Below are 21613 nucleotides of genomic sequence, written 5' to 3' on the forward strand. Positions count from 1 at the left end.
CGTGAGACAGACCACAAGTTTATTTTTCACCGGCATAAAATCAATAGTGTAGAACAAGGTAGCCTGTTTGATGTAGCCTATCGCAAGAACACGAAGTTCCAACTTCACACACTGCGCATTTGTTTAAGTCAAAAGCGACATCTAGTGCCAAAAGAAAGCAACTGGAGCCACCAGTACATAATACAAAAGCCAACACAGAAACACTCGCAGAAAACGGAATGTATGCCTAGCCAGTAGATGGCAGTATATACTTTGCGATATGTAAGGCCCACACCTACCCTTAGGGAAGAAGAAATAATCACAGACGGACAGTAGAAAACGAGCAGTAAACAGTTGCCTGCGTTGCTGGCGCCGTGAGGAAGCAAGGTTACTTTGTGTGACAGCATGGATCCTAGCACTACTATTCTTCGAGTGAAAAGGAAGCGGGGAACTGATCCCGCCGATGCTTTATTATTGGCTTGTAAACGAATTAGGCCAGAAACAACAACGCAGCCTCCCGGGGATAGCATTCCTGAACCTGATGCGAAGATAGAAAATTCTGTCTTCAAACTCGTGGCCACAGTAGCGTCACAGGTAACGTTAACACAGCCATGCTAGGTTGCTATCATAGCTAACGTGATAACATTAACCATAACTGATTAGGCTTTTTGGGGACTGATGTCGAGTGTTTTGCCCTCGTTCAGTCGATACATTTTGCTGTAGGGGTGTGAATGTTTGTTGGAATGGTGTTGTAATTGCTAATGTTACGGATTCATGAAAATAGAAATGTAGACGTTTGAGAGCATTTTGCTGTCTTCGTCCATTTCAATTTCGGCATTAGAAATGGGTGACGTCAAACACTAGCATGCTAGCCAGCTATATGTTTGTTTGCTAGTAAGAGCTAGTGAGATGGCAAAATAGTGGGTAACGTTAGCGAAGTTTTCTTTTTAGGAATTCTCTTTTTAGTTGTATTTTACTGTCCGCTATCAAAGACATATTCCGAGAATTAACATAACGTCGCCGTTGTGGTGATAAACGTTAGCTTGTATTTGGTATGTCCGTAATCTGAGCACTTAGTGGCATGTTGTCAATTAGCCTACGTTAATGTTATTGCTATCCATTTAATGACAACTGGATTGTAGTTACATGTAATGTGGCTAACTAACGTTATTTAACATATGTCAACTAACTAACATAGCTAGATAATTTACTTAGCATACGATGCCTAACAGCAACGTTCAGGTTATGTTTGTTCTATTTGTTAAATCTAGTTGATTTGTTTGAAATGATAGAAATAGATAAACATTAATTTAGACTTCCACAGCGATAACGTTAGCAGGATATTCAGGCCAGTAAGGCAATTTGATAATGTTACTCTCGACAACTTATTGTCCGTTAACGTTATCACTTTGGTTAGGGTTATTAACGTTACAGAGATGTTCTTAAGTCTGTTTTTGATGTCTTTTCAATATGTATTTCTCTTCGTCCTGGTCCCACACCACCCCGCCCCCCACCCCCCCCACACACACACACATAATAACACACAATCTCATTGGTAGGGAAATGCAAATCCAACAAACGGATGGAATGCTACACGTCTGTCTAAATATGCATACAGAACTAATGCACTCAGACCTATACAAAATATAAATATAGTACGAGATTGCACGGACTCGTCCTTGCAAATACATATTGTCAGCTCGCATGCTTGATGAGACAATACCAGTGTGGCAGTCATATGCTGAGATCTAACAAATGACAGCCACCTTTGTCTGTTCCCTCAGGATGCTCCAGTCCAGCCCCACGTGCAGGAGGCTCTGGCGCGGCCAAGGGTGGCTCATGCCCTCAGGCCTTCGGTGGGAAGCTCCAAGAGGATCATGGGAGACCTGCGCAGTGCCAAGTGGAGCACCAGGCGGGAGGAGCGCTATCGGATCCTGTCCAGTCACCGAGCTGGACTCCCCACAGAGACGCCAGCGCTTCCCCCTTCCGCAGAGGAGGCTCAGGAGGCTGATGTGGAGGCTCCACAGACGGAAGTGGATCTGCGCCTCCCCCTGAGAGACGTGCAGGTGGTCGACCTTGTCCATGAGGAGGGGGCGCACAACAAAGCCCCAGTCAAGGTATGCCGCGTGGATCTTCTATGTCAGTCAGTTTGCTTTTATAACCCATTTTAAGAAACAGCAAGGGTTAATCATTAGGACTTTACAGACGAGACAAATAAATGTAAGATTCATAATACATAAATAAAAGAAACATGGGTTAGGGTTTGGTTTCAGGGAAAATGTTCTCCGAAATAGGCGTTTAAGAGAACTTTTTGTGTAGAATGCTTATAAATTGTATAATAAGGGTATGAAGAGGCACACCAGTATTGATAACATTGAACATGAATTCCAAAACCCCACATTACCATGGGAACTGTCTGCTGTGACGGAAGCCCTTCCTAGGTGTGGGAAAGCATTGCCTTGCTTCTCTCAAACTGCCTTTGGTGGTGTTTCCATCTCAGACTAAATGGAAGCAAGATACAGTCCTCTAACTCAAGCATCAGACCTAACTGCTGAAAATGCTAAGTAAGGGATAATGGACGACACAGCGTTCGATTAACAGAAATGAATGCACGGTCGAGGTTGTAAAACTTGTTTAAACCTTTTAAGTGCATTAATTTCTGTTAATCGAATGCCGTGGAGTCCATTATCCCGCTTATTCCACTGTTGCATCTTGCGTCGTGTTAATTTCCTGTTATAATTGAAAAGTTTTAATCGTTAAAACGGTTTAATAAAGCTACTTAAGCGCTGCAACTGTGTTGATGCATTGTTGTACATTCTCTTCTGCTCCTAATAGTCAGTGACCACAGACCCGGAGACGATCCTGTGCAACTCTATGAAGATGCTGCGTGAGAAGCTGAGCGTGTCCGGGGACGCAGTGGGCACGGAGCACAGGGAGAAGGAGGAGGACTACGTCTATGACCTGTACTACCAGGAGACGGTGGCTCCCGGCTGGATCCAGGATATCCTGTCTGTCAGGCCCTACCAGGAGGAGGATGAGCTGGTGAGGATGGCATTTACACATCTCTCATTGTGTTACAGTGGCATGTTTGTGTCTGCATAGGTCAGGGGTCGGCAACCCGCGGCTCCGGAGCTGCTCTTTGATCCCTCTGATGCGGCTCAGCTTTTGAAAGTAATTAATGAGTATTTAATTTAAATGTATTTTATTTTAGTTCGTTCATTTTCAAAATGTAAAATTGTAAGTCTATCTGAGTAATTTAGCCTATATAACTTTCCACCTCACTTGACTCCGTAACCGTAGCTGCACAATATTGTTACATTCGCGGTTCCATGTCAATATCAAACAGAATCACCAATTTCCCTCCATTACAGTCAACGAGAACACTTTAATTGTTATTGTTGATGTGTGCGCTTGCTGTATGCTAGATAAGGAAAATGTCAAAAAGGAAACGTCAGCGACCACCGCTTGCAATCGCAAACTCAAGGCTGAAATGGGAAAGTTTCCATTCGAAGACTGATTCTGAAAACGTGAAATGAACTGCCCGTTATATATCGCACACTGCAACGAGTTAGTATTGCTGTGTTAACCCTGTTCGATTCCACTTGCATGTGAGAAATCTTTCTCACATATGAAAAATATAAAGACAAACCTGCGCTCACCTTTAAGGGCAATTCCGTGCAAAACTGTCACATCCATAACGACAACACAATGGCATGGTATTTAGTTGGCGTTATGGCAGTTTTGCGTGGAGTTGCCCTTAAATGGTGACCGCCTCAATTCTTGCATGAAACTTCACCTCACTGAATATGAGCCAGTTTTCACTTTACATTTCAAGTTACTTGCACATTAAAACTAGTAGAAAATGTAGGCTATTTAAAAATCCTCTGTTGAATGAACTGTACGTTAAATATCCAAACTTTTTCTTGTAACTGTTTTTATGTGGCTCTTCTGAAATTAAAAAAATAATACATTTGGTAAAAGTGGCTCTCCAGGGAAAAAAGATTGCCGACCCCTGGCATAGGTAGTCAGCGTCTTACCTTTAATAAAGTTATATGTTGTATAGATTAGGCATGCAACGCTACACAGTATATTATCGAACCTAACAATAAGCGCCCTACAGTTCAATATGCAGACGTGAACCACGATGATTCAGTAGGCTTACGTCTGTCATTTATAATTTTCAAGAGTTGCTCATTGCGCAGCTAACTGCACGCACGATAGTCTATAACCTACATTTACAGATTCGCTCCAGAGAACCAGTGAATGGGCCCTAACACCTCTTTAACCTATCAGCACTGCCCTGCTGATGTAGGGAAGCACTGATGGGTTGATGCAAATGAGTTTGAGAAAAGTAAAACCTCAAGACAGCTGACCTCCAGTGTGAAAAGCTTAGCGATTAGCGAGACAGAAAAAAAATTTGAAGAAGCACCGCCGTCTTTCATATAAGCTGTGAGGGAACATTTAGGATTTCGGTATAAACTGAAGATCGGAATGAGACAAAGTAGGCCTACAGCTCACAAGCAGTACTTAGCTGATGTAGCTTAAGCCAAGTCAACCGGTGTAGATGCTTCTAACTTGCTAGTGAAGCAGCAAAAGTCCACTTCTAAGAGAAAACAAGTCTCTCACTGTTGCGTTGAGTAACTATTTGCGATATTTATAAACCAAAGCAACATTTTTAGGTACCAATGTACACGTCTCTCAAATGTAGCTACACATCGGATCTGCTTTTAAGTTAACTGGGTTTCTCCAGCCCATTCTTTTCAAAACGTTTAATGGAAATTGGGTGGTAGTCCAGAATAAACTAACAAAATGGCACCAATAACACGGCCTAATCTCCAATGAAGGCTAATAATAAAAGCTTGAGTGTTAACGGTTCTCTAAGCGATGTTATGCGGTTTCTAAGCTAAAAAATGTTTTGTCACATACAGCAAACATCTCCTCACCATCCGCTAGCTGCCTGTCCCCTGAATACACTGTAAAAAAAACACTTTCTCTTCTGGACAACCCAGGCAACAAAAACAGCCTGGTCCAACCTGGACCATGAAACATAACAAACTGTTCCAGCCAATCAGTAATGAGATGTGCCTTCAGGACAGTTTCATTTGCATGGAAGGGTGGGGGAGGGAAGGTCGAGCTAGCTTTCTGTTTTGTTTGATCGTCAACAGAAGTGACCTTTCCCAACATCGCTTGGAGCGCCTTTAATAGCTAGGAGTATTACGGTACACACAAATCACGATTCGGTACATTGGTACAGCAAGCCTGTAAAGTACTGCTAGTCTAACATTAACTGACAATATTGCTGATGCCCAGCACACATAAGCAAGAATAGTAATTTGAAAAGGTGTCGGATGTTTTTTGACGTTAATTAGCTAAACTGATATATGGTCCGCTGCTGATATGTTTGTGTGGGAACTCTAATTTGAAACATGGTATACACACAAGAATGCAGACTGCTGATTGCTGTTTTAAGACTGCATTTGGTACACATCTATATTGAACGGTTTGGTACAAATGCACGTACCTTAACACTCCTATTAATAGCCATATAAACTTGTGTCTTTGTGTTTGTGTGTAGGTGCCTGAGATGGTTGCCTGGGAAGAAGAGGTGTACGATGATGAGGATGATGAGAACGAGGAGGCTAACTGGAGGAATGAGTACCCCGATGAAGAGGGCAGTGATTTGGGCAGTGATGCAGAGGAGCGCTATGGAGGTACCAGATAGAGATGCACCGATATGGAATTTTAGGGCCGATAACGATAACCGATAATATTACTCTTGAAAACATTTTGTGAAAAGTGATTTGGGGAAAGCATTTAATAAGCATAATTTTATTGCAGTAATTTTACCTACCACCAAATGATGGACAGAACTCATAATAGTCCTCAATAGTACGGCAGTCAACAACATAACAGTAGCCTAGCCCTACAGTATGTGTGGCTCCTTTAAGTGAACCTGACGTCAGTGAATTGCGAGTGAGTGGCTAGAGAGTTTGAATCGTTTTCATTTAGGACTAAACGCTCATAAACGGCTCAGCTTGGAATAAGCTACAGTATAGCGACCAAATCAGAGTTTGTGAGGGAAACTTAGGTTTAGTTTCAACTGCGGGTAACTGAATAAAGCTGCAACTCCTCAGACTGTATCTTATGTCCGTCTACTCTGTTGCGCACAACCTGCTGCAGCAGAAATGAAAGGCGTTAGCCCCGAAGGTTTTAATAACTTATTATGATGACCTGTCTGGAACTGAAGCACGAATGGTTAGCATATTTCTAGGTAATAATACAAAACCCAAGCTAAAGTAATGCAAATATAATACTAAAACACAACTTAGAACTAGGCCTACTTATGTACTCGTCCCACTAACGAGTTTGTTTATTTGTTTCCCCGACCAGCGCGGTAAAGTGCAAACACATCAGCACAAGACGACTCTAGATAGGGCTGAGCTCCGCTCTGTTAAGGTTAAATGGCGGATCATTCACGAGAGGATTTTGAGATGCACAGATTCCCAAATGAACGCATATCCACAGATTTTGGAGTGGTGAAATACATTCACACCGCTGACATTATATTGAGGAAAAAGTATAGCCAACCAAGCTCAAGTAGCTCAGTGTAGCCAGACGGACCTTACGTAGGCCTAAATTAGAACTAGAGCTAATAATATATCGGCCGCCGATATATCGTGCATCCCTAGTACCAGACCTTTTCTACCCTTTTCCACCCTAACAGGCCATGCCCCAGTGTTATACCCATTTTTGTATAATACGTTATCGTGCACCTTGGCATATCATGTTTTCTCTCTTACCATTAAGCCTGAAGGTATTTTATCAATTTTCCTCTGAAAAATGGTTAATAATCTGAACATGATCTAAAAGCCAGTTCACCCCATCAGGGAAGCTGATACCCGGAGTGCTCTCTGGATAGTTGATTAGTCTGTCAGTCTGTGCATGTACACCTGAGCTGGAGCGCACCTGTGTGCTGGGAGTGCTGTAACTGTGCCTGTGTGTGTCTGCAGGGGGCTGGAACGAGGAGCACTCCTACAGCCGGAGGACATGGGAGCGCTACCAGCGGGAGGTGCTGCGGGAGTTTGGGGGGGAGGGCGATGATGACGAGGATAAAGACTTGGACTCTGACTGAGGCCCTGTGCGTGCACCCGTGTGTCTTTTTTTTTTTTCTCTCTCTCTGTCTGCTTGCTTCTGTGTGTGAAAGAGGGGCCATTTCTACTGCGTGAAGTTTTGAGGGTAACGTTGTGCAAAGTGTATGTGTGTGTGTGTGTGCGCGCGCGTTTGTGCGCGTGTTAGAGTTCTCTGCTGTGTGTGTAGAGTTAGTGTGGATTGTTTTGCGATGCTGTTGTTTGAGCTGGAATGTTGGCGAGATGCGTGTGTTCTTCTGAGATGTGAAGTGCATGTGTGTGTATTAGTATGTGTATGACGGTAGTGAGTTTGTGGAAGCGTGGAGTGCTCTTTGTTGTGCGTATGTTCTGATGTTGTATTTGTACTGACATACCCATTCCAAATGGGCTTGAAAACACTTTAAACCTTTGTAAATATGTAGATGTATATAAAAAAAGAATAAAGCATTCAGAATACATGTTAAGATTCCAAAGAGCAGCTCTGTGACTCATGTGACTTACATGGTAAAGGAATAAATTGTGGTAAATGGCACAGTTAGATTTTTACAGGAATTCACTAGTGCTGCTTGACATACAATCTTCTCAGCAAATATGAGTGGGCATCATAGTTTATTTGTTTTAATAATGTATTTGTTTATAATAATAATAATAATAATAATAATACAAAAATAAATAAAATAAATAAACAATTAAAATGGTCTCATGGTGCCTTTTAGGGCCGGGACACACCAAGCCGACGGCCGACCCTCGGCAGAAAAGCAGTCACACTGATCAGTCAGCTCCCGTCTCCCCGAGTCGGTCAAAAAAAGAAACCACCGAAGCGACACCAACGTCGAGCGTACGTTCTGCTCGTGCAAGAGACGTAATACATTTCTATAACAGCAGGAGGCGCTAAAAGATTCAGAGCTGGAAAGATTGTCTAGTTTAAGAGCCCAGAGCCTGAACCCCCCCCCTAGAGCAAGCAGAAGCAAGAAACTCTTTTGAACAGGAAGGAGCCTTGAGCAAAAGCTCACCTCATTAGTAGGGGCTTGTTTGTTTGGGTCCAGTAGGATAACGAGATGGGGGATCGAAAATGGCAGAAAGGAAGCGAAGAGAGAATTAAAAATAAGCGCTTGTGTTGTGTTGTACATGTATCAGGAGAAGCATACAGGTGCACCTTAGAAAATTTGAAGTCCATTTCCTTGGCCAGATTCAGGTTCAGGAAAACATTGCTAGTCTCTTGACTTAAGAATGAACTTGAAGCTGAATGAGCTCTTCTCAGGGTGACATTACAGTTTATAGCTAATGGAAATCAAGAATCCAGTTTCTTGAAATGTTAGAATAAATAACTTTTAATACAGTAGTCTTCAAGATTAGAATATTCAAGATGGAATGGAAAGTCTTGAAATAGTTTGCTTATATGAAAGTTTCACTTTTTGAATTCATTTTATAAAAAAAAGAATCATCCAAGATATTCTTATTTTTGAGATGCACCTGGACATACATGCATGTGATCTGTATGTGATGCATGCAGGCATAATATGGTTTGTTGCATGCAAAGTTGATGGTGGATAAAACGAGGAGAGGCAGCATTCAAAGTAATGGTTGTGTGGAACAGCTTAATGGGTATATACTGTACAGTGCTCAAAAAATTAAAGGAACACTTTAAAAACAACAGATAATGAGGGGGTAAAAATCATGCTGGATATATATGCAGATATGTACGGTGGCACATTGCATTCACATCACACAAAAAAAATCAGGTTATCTCATAATTATGAGATACTATCTCGTAATTATGAGAATTATCTCATAATTATGACATATTATCTCATAATAACGAGATAATCATCTCGTAATTACGAGACAATTATGACACATTTACAATTCTGCCCCCACTTGTGTGTGGCAAGACATGGTCTAGCTAGCTACATTAGAGAAGATACTGTAGACCTAACAGCATCCCAAGAGAAAGTCTGAAGCTGAAGTTCCTTTCAAACCTTTACTTAGGATTCACTGTAAAACTAAGCAGACCAACAGAGTACATCTCAGTTATATCCTTCGATGTTTTGTTTAAGAGCAATCATGTAGACTAGCATTTCAAGTTACAGAATAAAAACTAATGTGTTGTATTGCCTTTGGCCGTTGTTGGCGATTTGACAGGCTTATTTTTCATGCCACTTAAAGACATGTTAATCTCTCAAAGTATGAAAGTCATTCAAAGCAGGAAATCAGTAGGCTAGGAAATATGTGCTTGCTTTTATTGAAAGGCTGTTTAGATCCTCGATCAGCACGGATCCTATCCTTATCTCGTAATTATGAGAACCTGTTTTTTGTTTTTTTTTGTGATGTGAATGCGATGCTCCACCGTAGATATGGACTGGGTACTGTGTTCGGAACGAAAGGATGCCACATTGTTTTTTGGAAATGAAAATGATCAACCTACAAAGGGCTGAATTCAAAGACCCCCCCAAAAATGTGTGAGTGAAAAAATGATGCTCAGTAGTTCATATGACTCCCCACATGCTTGATGACGTCGGGGCATGCTCCTAATGAGATGGCGGATAGTGTCCTGGGGGATCTGCTCCATGTTAACAGTCTGTGGTGCAACTTGGTGGTGTTGGATGGACTAAAACATGACGTCCCAGAGGTGTTCTATTGGATTTAAGTCAGGGGAGTGTGGGGGACAGTCAATGGTATCAATTCCTTCATCCTTCAGTAACTGCCTACTCACTCTCGCCACATGTGAATGGCCATTGTTGTGTACCTGGAGGAACCCAGGGCCCACTGCACCAGTACAGGGTCAGACTGGGTCTGAAAATTTCATCCCAATGCCTAAGAGCAGTGAGGATGCCGTTGTCTGGCCTGTAGAGGTGTGTGCGCCCCTCTAAGGATATGCTTTCCCAGACCATCACTGACCCACCACCTAACCGGTTAATACTGAATGATGTTACAGGTAGCATAACATTCTCCACGACATCTCCAGACTCTTTCACATCTGTCACATGCCCAGGGTGAATCTGCTCTTATCTGTGAAAAGCACAGGGTGCCAGTGATCAACCTGCCAATTTTGTATTCTATGGCAAATGACACGGGTCCCTCTAGAGGCCATCAGGCCACCCTCATGAAGTCTGTTTCTGACAGTGTGGTCAGAGACATTCAAACCAGCGGCCTGCTGAAGGTAATTTTGTGGGGCTCTGGCAGGGCTCCTACTGTTCTTTCTTGTACAAAGGAACAGATACCAACCTGCCCAGCTCTCCTAGAGCAACTGCTTATCTCCTGGAATCTCCCCCAGGCTCTTGAGACACAGCAATCCTTCTGGCAATGGAATGTATACATGGATTTCTATGCAATGTCACAAAAACATGCATGCTCAACTATGGGGCAGAAAGCACCATAGAACTGCATAGAGCAGTGCTCTCCATGAAAGGATTACAATGAGTTTTTTTGCTGAAAACCGCACCATTCGAAATCACAATGGTTTATTGAATGTTCAATATCCCTAAAGGAATGCAAGTCTTCGCCAAAAACGCCAAAAGACGATGTTATATTAATAATGCAAATGAACGACAAACTCTGAAATAAACTCTGAGATGTTACTAGCAGCCAACTATTAGTTTATAACGTTGTGGTCGGCCACCGAGCGTCTTCTGCCCCAAGGTTGTGCGCGCATCTAGTTTTGTTGGTAAACAGGAAACCTGTCTATTGGTGTGGCATTCTGGAGGAGTTGGACTACCTGTACAACCTTTGTAGGCTCCAGGTACTGACTTATGCTACCAGTAGTGACACTGACCCTAGCCAAATGTGATACTAGTGAAAATTCAGTCAAGAAGGATAAAGATGGAAAAATGATCAGTTGCCCCCACCTTTAAAACCATTCAGGAGACGTCTCATTGTTGCCCCTAGTGTACCTGTTGTTAATTTTGTTGAAGCCAAAGCAAGTGAAACTGATTCACAACCACCTGTTACGTAACTGGCCAGATCAATATCCTACACGTTTGATTGACTTGATGCTATATTCCTATGAAAAGGTGTTCCCTTAATTTCTTTGAGCAGTGTAAATATGTTCATTAAGTTACAATTACATGACTAAGCAGAGCAATGTTTTTTAGTTTTTTTTGTTTATATTCTTGGGGCATGGGTTGGCACACAGTATTGAGGTGTATCATAAGCAGGGTAGACTATGCATAACGGTCTACAAGCAGATCAGTTGGGAAACAGCGTCCGATAGATATAGTAAAAGGGGAAGAGAATAAACAGTCCATTTATAGTAAAAGAGGAAGAGAAGAGGCAGTCTATGTAAAAGGGGAATGAAAGAGAGAGTGAGTGGATAGAGGTATGTTACGAAATATGCATTTAGTTATAGACTATCATATCAGGAACTATCACAAAGACTATGCACAAGAGACATAGAGAGCAATAAGTAATATGGTCATTTAATCAGTATTTATTCTATTTATTCATATAATATAGGGATAGAGGGAGAGGTTGCCTGTAGTTAATGTAAGGATGGCAAGGATAGCAGGATCCAAAATAGGTGTAAATCTGGTTGGCGACAGTCACAACACTCACTGGCTACTGCTCCCGGGATCAGTAAAGGCACTCTTTCCCAGCACAACACACACTTTCTGTAACCCCCAACTATATTAAACACAACATGACTCACATAATGTACATAATGGCAAGTGCCGGATAGCATTAATATTTCTAACTGTAGGATGTGCTAAAGAGGAATGTTTTTAGTCTAGATTTAAACATGGAAATAGTATCTGCCTCTCGGATGGAGGTATGAAGACAATTCTACAGTACAGCAGCATGGGGGCACATAGCAGGAGACAACCTCCTATTGGGCTTTTTGATACTCATGGAACACCTGCATCTTTGGAACAAAGAGGTCTTGGTAGAGAGCAGGAGTTAGTTCCAGAAGGTCATATCTATAAGGTCATTTGGAGCCATTCAGAGCCTTGAATTTTAGAAGGAGTACTTTGAAATCAAGTCAAATTTTCTTTTGGAGGCAATCAACTGGGGATCTGACATCTCAGATCCGATACCAGAGATACGTGTGCAATCTGGATAATAGGAACATTTTACAAATTTTTTTTCTGCACGATCCCTTTGATGTAACTTAACAATGATTAGACAATTCCTTACAGGTGAGATGAGAATCATTTCATGGATGAGTAAAAAAATGTCTTTCAACATCAGATAGTTTGTGAATCTTTATTGCCCCAGATAAAAGAACATGGAGAACCAGTGGACAGTCCGGTTCTTAGCCACACACACAATGATGGAAAACTAATGGAGGAACATCATCGTGACTGTAAAGTAAAATAATACACTTCACTAAAGTCACTGTAGTACAGTACAGCATTCATACACACCACCATAATCATTTCACAAATAGTATAACACAGTCAAGACTAACACTGAAATCTACTGATTTACAAAGAATATATATTTCTGGAGACAAGCTTTGCCTATATATGAGGGACATTGAAATAGATACTGCATAATGATGGTCGATATACCCTTTGTAAATAAGGGGTGTAGGCAAGTGATCATAACAGAATGCAACTGATACCTTCAACCAGAAGAGCTGCTTTCATATAACTAGTTCTGCCTAACATCGCCTCAAGTAAACTGATTTAGAGTGATACCTACATAAATATTTGCAAGACAAATATGGCAGAATGAAATTGGATAGCAGCATATACAAAGGATTCTGTTCATTTTCACATAATATGAAGGCTTGAAAGAAGATTAATAAGAGTCCCAGAAGAGTCCCCATCAGACACATCTACAAAACACCATACATTAATATGATTAGAAGGCTGCATCACAAGCTGTAAACCGCACATACACTGAAACTTTAAAAGTCTGGGAAAACAAATCATTTCCTCATTAAAAACAGTGTGTATAAATAATACAATATTTAAAACGTTCTATTAAAAAACAAAAGAAAAACTAATCAAACCATAACGCCCAGACAGTATTGGTACCCAACATTTGCCTCTCATCACAGAGAGGGGAGAGGCCCCTGGCACTTCATGTGTCAGTCTAGCTGGCTAAAATACCCTGGGTTTCTTTAAGTGTAGCAGTCCAGTTGGCTGAAGGCGGCCCAGGGCATTCAGCACTACTGTTCCTCAATGACGTCCCTGAGAGGAGCAGAGGCCCCAGGAGTGGACACATGCTGGACAGAACGGGTGCAGAACAGGTGTGCAGGTGAGTGTGTGAATTCATGTTCCCAGACCCAGAAGAACCGGCCACAACATGTAGACCACCGGGTGATGAATACAAAAGTGTATTCAAGCATGTGAAATAAATCAAGTAAAGTCTGAAAGTGAAGAGAGTGGGATAAATCCACGTGGAGTCCTCTCTCCTGCTGCGGTGTCAGTGTTTTGGGGAGGTGTAGTGCGAGCGACTACTGGTGGGGTGACGTGGCAGTGAGATCCCGTGATGATGGTCTCCTTCACTCGCTCACATCCATCTCAGTGAGAACGCAGAAGCAGGAGAACTGAGTAAAGTGTGTGATGGCACCTGGAGGGAAAGGAAGAAAACAACATTTTCAGTCAAGACGTCAAAAGGACACAGCCGGACATGAGCAATAGCCATTAGTTATTCCTTGCTATTAACCGCAGCTGTATCTGCAGTGGATCTTGGAAATGTATATTCTGAGCTGGTGAAAAATCAAAAGTTGAAAAAAGAACAAAAAAAAGATCGAAGTTTAAAATCATGCAAAAGTACTTTGTCTAAATGGGTAACTAATGGCTGATACAAACATGACAACCATAAACTTTGGGTTTGGTTTGAAGAGACAGGAGCATGGCTGATGTACTCACGCAGCAGCTTTGAGATGATGGGTGGCCTCTTGGATTCTGGGAGATAGATTCCCAGGAAGTAAACTGGCACTCCAGAGAGGGCGATCGCTATGCCAATTATGGAGTTCAGCGTGTCACTGTAGAGAGGCACTGCCACCAGGAACACCGTACACAGGCAGAAGATGATGGGGAACAAAAGTGTCAGCTACACACACACACACACACACACACACACACACACACACACACACACGAGGAAGAGAAAAGGGACATCAACATCAATTCAATAGTTCCATTTTTAGTATTAAGAAAAAAAGTCGCTGTAACTGGCCGTCTGTAAACTGGATGACAAACTGCAACCTCACAGATGAGGGTAACAAAATACCCTCCTTTAACAACAACAAAGCACAACTCCCAAGATAGCACTGCTGGTAACTTGCTGCAATACAACAAACTGGTGGCTGCCCCTTGAGCTTTCAAACTAGACATAGATGTTCTCCCCCCACCCCCTTTACCTTCAGAGGTCGGGGTCGGTCTGGTTCCTTCCAGCGTAGGTAGATTTGTCCAGCGATAGACAGACCCACGAAGAACCAGTAACTGAAGCTGTAGTAGTTGATCAGCTGGAAGACGTCCTCCACGGCCAGGTAGATCAGTGCCATAGCACACTGTGAAACAAAGATGAACAGAAATGATGATGAGTGCTGATATACTATGTTAAATGTTAAGAGAAATGGGAGTGGTACAGGAAATGGCACATTATTAATTCAGTTGACCAATAGGAGGTGCTGTAGGACCCTGGGTACGGTGTGTCAAAGCAGGAATTGACATGGCTTTTTCAAAACAATTGCATTCACCATCTTCAATTTTTACTTTTGTGCAAAACACAATGGCTAAAGCTGTTGGCATAATTGCCTTGATACTTGATACTGTGGGAGTTGACATACAGTCACTGACAGAACCATGAGCACAGCGTTCCTGAGGTTTCATGTTGCAATTTAATTCCTGTTGCAGAATTTGGGTCTGGGTTGTCCAACAGGTGCATCTATTCACTAGCTAAATGGGTAAAATGTCAGACAGAAGTACATTACATTGAAGAGCAGAGCAGGAACAGGAGTGTAGCGTTCCACATGAATCATGGACAAAGCATCCGGCAGATGACCTTCTCGCGACCCCACAAAGAACAGCCTGTACAGAAGACACAAAACAAACATTCACAGTGCTGCGCAGGAGAGACTCAAACACATATGCTCACAGTCATATACATTACATTTGGCTGACGCATTTATACACTCTTCAGACAACCTGATTCTATATAGCAGCTACACATAAATAAAAGCCATTTACTGAGCTATTGATTGCAACATGATATTGTAAATGAACACGATCAAATATCTTGAACGCTGAAACAGGAGCAGTGCAGTCTTCATTTAAAGGAAATCAAATGAGATCCAACAAGGATGACTGTCCACAGAGATCACAATGCCAGTGAAGACCATTAACTTAATGAAGCACAAACTACATGCAAACCAGACACAGAGTCATAGGGAATGTATACAATAACAAATATGCTCTATGCACTGACGTTAGTACTTCGTAAGATAACATAAATCTACAATAAACTGAACATGAATACAAATAGTACCCGCCATTGGTAGTCTATGACTGTTTCTGTGGAAACCTAACATTGCTTGGGTTGCTTAATGGCTAACCAATGCCTCCATTTGAACTTTACTGATTAATCCATCAACCCTTTTTCTGAAATACCTCAGAAGCCACACAGCAGATGTTTCAGAAGAGAACACATTTCCCTTATGCAGAATGACCCCAGATGGCACGTCACCATATTTACTATGCAATGGTGTCCCCATAAAATCCAGAGAAGCAGAACTAACTTAAGAGCCTCTGCTAACAGGGACACACATGCAACAGCAACAGAGGAATACCCATCAGCATTAAACCACTGGTGTAATGGGAGTGGTGTGCCAGTCTCTGGCCTTGGGTGTGTCTTCAGCTTCAGGTACAGTTATTATGGCTGCATGGCACACAGCAAGAACAACCTCTAAATGAGACCGCAAACTTGAGGACAGAAGCCCCTCGTCTGATACGTACTTGGGCTCTCAGACAGACATGAATTACGTTCTTAAAGAGATACAGATGTTTTGGGTCTAACTGAACAACTTTTGTTTTACGATCTTCTCCTTAACAGTACCTTAATGAGGGCTTTGCTCCAAAGTTGCTCTGGTACACAACTGACTTGCCTGGCTTTGGATCAACACAAAGTTAGCTATTGACAATACTGCCACAGGCCTTGATTGGTGACCATGGTCTCAGATAAGGCTTGAATGTGTTCACGTCCACATTTTTACCTGGACGCGGCGATGATGGAGGCGTTCAGTCCTCCGTAGCAGGACAGAGCCACAGCTATAGGGATGGTCCAGCTCATGACCCCAAGGGTGTGGTCTGCAAACGTCTGGTGGAAAAGGAACATGATGCAGAGATGACTCAACCGAGCTTAAGACTTTTTCACACACCATCAAACAAACCACCATGGCATGTGATCCAGTGCTGTAATTTTCCACTATGCTGCTTAATGGGTCTACTGGTACTCTTCCTTTACTCTTACGAACTAACCATTTCATAGCATAATTACAGCCATTCATTTAAGCTCACAGAGGACAATAAACTTTTGTTATTCCTCCCACACTATTTGAGTTGTTGACACACATTAGTTCAAAGGTCATTCTAGGTTCTGCAGATACACTGATGAATAAATGGATGTAGGGCAGCAAAACTTAATCGATTAGTTGTCAATTACTTTGATAATTTTGGTAATTAAATGGCAGATGCACTGATAAATAAATTGATTATTAAAAACTCACCACGGCCACAGCGTCGCTGGCGAGGATGGCACTCATGTCCAGCACGGCGTAATATGCCACGTTGGTCAGAATGTAGATGATGGTGACAATGGGCATGGAGATGGCGATGGCCAAGGGCAAGTTCCTGAGATTTTAGATCACACAAACTGATACAGCTCAGTCAAATACATCAGTGCAAGGCAGTAACTAAAGTAAGTAAGTACTTTTATTTATATATTATTATTTAGTGCAACACAAAGCGCTCTACACACAGACATCAATACACCACCCACAATTTTTTTTGGCTTTTAGGTTTTCTTTTGAATTATTATGATCTTACTTGTTAAACTATTTCAACTATTGCCCATTCATTCTTTTATTTACTATTACTTTTTTCTTTTGTTTATGTAGAGCACATTGAATGATCCCTGTGCTTGAAATGTGCTATATAAATAAACTTGACTTGTGTGTGCCTGTCTGTTGCAAATTACAATTAAGTTTACAAAGACCTGAACTACTGACAATACTGTATGTCTCCATCTCGAGAGAATTAAATACAGTGCATAACTTCTGAAAGTCAAATTGCATCAAAAATGTAATGGTTTGTTAAAATAATGTCTAAATACCTCTCAGGATTCTTGATCTCCTCGGTAACAAAGTTAAGCGTGTCCCACCCAGAGTAGGAGAAGAGGGCAGAGTATAAGGCCAGAGCGATGTCCCCTGGCTCTAGGGACGAACCCTGGAAGGAGGCCTCAAAGTTCTTTGTGTTTCCTGTAACACATACACACAATTATTGCTGTGCACTCAAAACACATAAAAAACAGCACCCTGTGGCTTCCCTCAACAGCTGACTCAATTCAGGAAGAAGCACCCACAATGTGAAGTCACACACACACACACACACAAACTTTGTGTCAGTAGCTCACCTTGGCACAGTTTGACAATCCCTGTGATGATGATGACTATGAGGGCCAGGACTTTGGCATAGGTGAAGAGATCCTGTACGCGGGTGCCCCACTTGACGTAGGCAGAGTTGATGAATGTCAGCAAGCCTAAACAAGAACAAAACATCACTGATGCTGGACCATTTCCCACACAACTCCAGAACAGTATGGCCATTTAGATGTGGACAAGGCAACCACAAGAGTAAAAATGATGGATTCTACCCTAAGTGACTTTCCACTACGCAAACGACTTCCATTATTGGGAGAGGAATGATGGATACAAGTCTGTGCTTGTGTTTATGTTGAGGTAACCCAATTCTCAGGCTCTGAGAGCTCTTTGCCCTTCTCATCTACAGCTGTTCCCAAAAGACAATTTGTGCTATGTGATACAAATAATCAAATTTATTTTTGGAATATGACTTAAACCCACCTCATAAATATTACTTCTGATAAACAAATAAACAATGGCTCCATCAGTGCTAGTAGTAGTAGTAATAGTAGTAGTATGTGATATATAAAACTGCCGCCTAGTGCCCGTACAAGCTTTTACTCCGTTTAATGCTTGCGCAGTGTATAGCCTATACAACAACCATAATTTAATTCTGTACTTTTGTTGTTGGTGGTGGTGGTATACAACAACCATCATTTAATTCTGTACTTTTGTTGTTGGTGGTGGTGGTGGTGTTTATGTGATGTGAAAAATGCTAAAATGTCTATATAATGTACATGAAAAAGTACAAATGATATACATGATCATCTCCATGACCGACACTAATTAAAGCAGTAAAACTTCTTAACAGTGTTTCTATGCAGGACCATGAGAGCTCTCCCACGTCACTGTCACACCAGTGTGAACTCACAGATGCAGGCGGCCGCGATGAGGCGTGAAGCAGAGTATGGCGGCTCGCAGGTGGGGAAGAGAGGTTGCACGAGGTAGTTGGCGAACGTGATGGCGATAATCGCCTGACCCGTGGGCTCGATGATGAGCAGGGACGTCCACAGGCGGATGAAGGCGATGAAGCCCCCAAAGGACTCAAGGATGTAGGCGTAGCTGGCCCCTGACTTGGTGATGGTGGTGCCCAGCTCCGCGTAGCACAGTGCCCCGAACACGGAGAAGATGCCGCCGATGGCCCAGATGACCAGCGACAGCCCATAGGAGGCGCTGTAGATGAGCACGCCCTTGGGCGACACAAAGATGCCAGAGCCGATCATGTTGCCCACGATGAGGCTGACGCCGTTGAGCAGCGAGATCTCCTTCTTCAGCTGCATGCTCTGCTTGGGCTGACCGGCGTCCTCCGAGCCCTGAGCCGCTGACCCAGGCCCCCCATTGAGCTTCCTCGACTCCTCCTGGTTCTCCATTCCTGTCTGTTGAGCTGGGGTGTGGAGTCCAACGACAAGGAAGGAATAGGAGAGGGGTGTGGGAGCTACTTGTCGGTAGTGTCCAACCTAGAGTACATTCACAGAACACAAGGACAAACAGGAGAGGGCAGAGAAGAGGAGAGAGGAATTGTGAGATTAGAGAGTGTGCGCTGCTTCATTTAAAGCTGTTGTGACTGATGGTAAAAGTTCTTGGTAGTGTTCACTTGCATTAGATGTCATAATAGCAATGCCCTAGTTTCATAGTCACTGCCTGTCAGAGATGCAGGTCTCTTTGAATGCTTCTAAAGTCTAATTCAAGCTACTTCATTCCAAGTCACTCAGTGAATATTAAAAAACCTTCAAGGACGATAAAGTTTTTGGCCAAGGGGCCAAGGGGCAATTAAGAGATCTTTCAAATAAACAAAATCATGCATACCACTTGTCCAAGCTTTTCTATGCTAAGCTCTCTACTCGGCATCATGCGACATCTCAACTTATGTCTAATGTGTTCACTTGGGTGTGAAGTCAGTTTGTGGCACATCGTGCCATGTGTTAGTCATGTGTCAAATGTGCTATGGACAGAATGATCATCCAAGGCAGTTCTCATAAATGTTTAATTTTGTTTCATTTTGTTCTAATAGAGAAAATACTCCTCAATTGCATAGAGTTTGGCGCTATTTTGTTTTTTTCAACCAGGATACTAACATCACAGAAGGCACATTAACCATCAATGAATAAAGAACAGAGACCTGTTTCTGTAAAACCTGTCACCATGACTTGTAGCTTAATAAGCAGTTCTCTGTAGAGCTCCGGTATACAGGCTGCACTTTTGTTATGTTTGGGTGTTTTTCTTGATGCGTGCTTCTCTAGGTCTAGATCATGCTACTGGACGCGTATTTCCCTGTGGATGAATAAATGTATCTAATGTCATCTAATCTAAACTGTTTTGTATTATAGGCTCTTCCTGTTGATCTGTATGCTAGGAATCATTGCAGCTGGATGGTCAGAAGTTTAGGCGTACACTATCATTGAGGCAACGATAACTAAGGCACTTCATTCCCAAAAAAACAATGTATTGCAACATTTGTAATACATTGTAGCATGCATCTATGTATTCAATGTAGCGACGGTTTCCACTAACGACGCCCCCTGCATCTAAGCACTGGTTGAACTTCAAACTAAGTAGGGCCATTTGGCCAACAAGTTTGAGAGTGACTTAAAAGTTGACATAAGACACCAATATAGCCTATCGTGGCAAACATAGTTGTCATATAATGTGATGTGCACCAGACAGAACCTTAACCATAACAGAAACACAAACAAAGGAAACGACAACGCGTCCAACTTACTTCCGAACGAAAAATAACACGGAGATAACCGTTCTTTTAGAGTTCCCTGACCTTGCTCAAACCACAGATGACAATTTTAACCCGTCTTATAACAGATAGATATGCGATTGAACTACTTTATTGTGTTTGGAAAGTCAAGTTTCGGTAAGCCATCAGTGAGTCAGTCAGCCCCCTCCTCCTCCTCTAATCGTAAAGGAACAAAACAAGGATACTCCGTGAGTCAGTCAGCTGAGAAACAGCGACGCTACAGCGCAGAACAAAGCTTGTTCACGCAAGTTATCAAACACACGGTCCATCATCCAAGACGATGGAAATTAACCAAAGCCATATTAAATAAGCACAGGTAACCCAACCTTTCCAGACTGCGCAGTTTGAAGTTAAATGCAGCTACGACAAGTAGTCAACTGAAGCCTTAACATAGCCTCTACCACCACTATAGGCTACTGAATCAGACTGTGGCCTCATTTACCTAAATGTTTTTTTTTTTTTTTAACTCAACAGACAATTTTCAGCGCATTAGACACAGGACATACATAATGGAAGCTGTGCAATTAATACGCTAAAATGAGATCTTGCTTTAGGATGATGAACTTGGAAGAGCCTTGCAGTTGTCTGATCAATTTGGTAGGACTATCTGTAGGCTACCAGGTATCCATTGCTAGACAAGATTGTCGCCTGTATTTGGTTAAAAATGTTGAATGAAACAAAATATTTTCAGAAACCACCTTACCTTGGTATAGCACGATTTTCTCTCTAGACTGGTCCCAGGATGTAGGCTAGTTTATCGGGAGCATCACCAAGCCATCACCCGCAACCGCAACACTGAAGCTAGAATGTCACGTGACACCGGCAATAATCACGTGAAGAAATTGCCAAAGCACAAACACTGTCACTTCTTTTATTTTTAATGCAGTAGACCACGTATGGAACCTTGTACAATCTGGGAATCTATTGCACGCGCATGACATTAAACTACCTGTGTTTGTCTGGCTATATTGCCTTGAACTCCACCCATAGGCGGAGCTTTGCCCCACATGAGCAAAATGTATTGGGAACGAGCACCAATGGCAACCCACTAAAGTGTGCTGATATGTAAGATGGTATACAGCTGGTATTCGGAATTTTGTCCAAGCGTATACCCTAGCAATATAATATAATATAATATATAATATAATTTTTTTCCTTTTGTATGAATCCAAT

At 42.2% G+C, this 21613-nt stretch overlaps 2 protein-coding genes and 1 non-coding gene across 4 annotated transcripts; 2 read left to right on the forward strand and 1 right to left on the reverse strand.

Annotated features, from left to right (window-relative positions):
* Window positions 1–313: 313 nt before the first annotated feature.
* slc7a6os (solute carrier family 7 member 6 opposite strand) lies at window positions 314–7564 on the forward strand. Its single transcript, XM_076287317.1, has 5 exons — window positions 314–573; window positions 1764–2096; window positions 2815–3021; window positions 5555–5690; window positions 6990–7564. The coding sequence occupies exons 1-5, from the start codon at window positions 385–387 to the stop codon at window positions 7109–7111; spliced, it is 987 nt and encodes a 328-aa protein (XP_076143432.1). The 5' UTR covers window positions 314–384; the 3' UTR covers window positions 7112–7564.
* On the forward strand, window positions 2373–2496 carry LOC143126390 (small nucleolar RNA SNORA24). Its single transcript, XR_012987496.1, has one exon. It is a non-coding gene; the product is annotated as a small nucleolar RNA SNORA24 (small nucleolar RNA).
* Window positions 7565–12291: 4727 nt separating the features above from the next.
* Window positions 12292–21536, reverse strand: slc7a6 (solute carrier family 7 member 6). Of its 2 annotated transcripts, none has more exons than XM_076287319.1 (10): window positions 21144–21536; window positions 18566–19151; window positions 17688–17813; window positions 17388–17532; window positions 16783–16906; window positions 16270–16373; window positions 14992–15088; window positions 14419–14568; window positions 13925–14108; window positions 12292–13622 (listed from the first exon to the last, which is right to left on the reverse strand). In XM_076287319.1, the coding sequence occupies exons 2-10, from the start codon at window positions 19062–19064 to the stop codon at window positions 13555–13557; spliced, it is 1497 nt and encodes a 498-aa protein (XP_076143434.1). In that variant the 5' UTR covers window positions 19065–19151; window positions 21144–21536; the 3' UTR covers window positions 12292–13554. The 2 variants fall into 2 exon arrangements, with proteins under 2 accessions (XP_076143434.1, XP_076143435.1); XM_076287320.1 differs by lacking the exon at window positions 21144–21536 and adding an exon at window positions 20414–20565.
* Between the last annotated feature and the right edge of the window lie 77 nt (window positions 21537–21613).

Source organism: Alosa pseudoharengus, unplaced genomic scaffold (genome assembly GCF_046254945.1).
Source record: "Alosa pseudoharengus isolate Yale_2024_CS ecotype anadromous, Long Island Sound unplaced genomic scaffold, YU_APseudo_1.1 YU_APseudo_1.1_scf_16, whole genome shotgun sequence".
NCBI lineage: Eukaryota > Metazoa > Chordata > Actinopteri > Clupeiformes > Clupeidae > Alosa > Alosa pseudoharengus.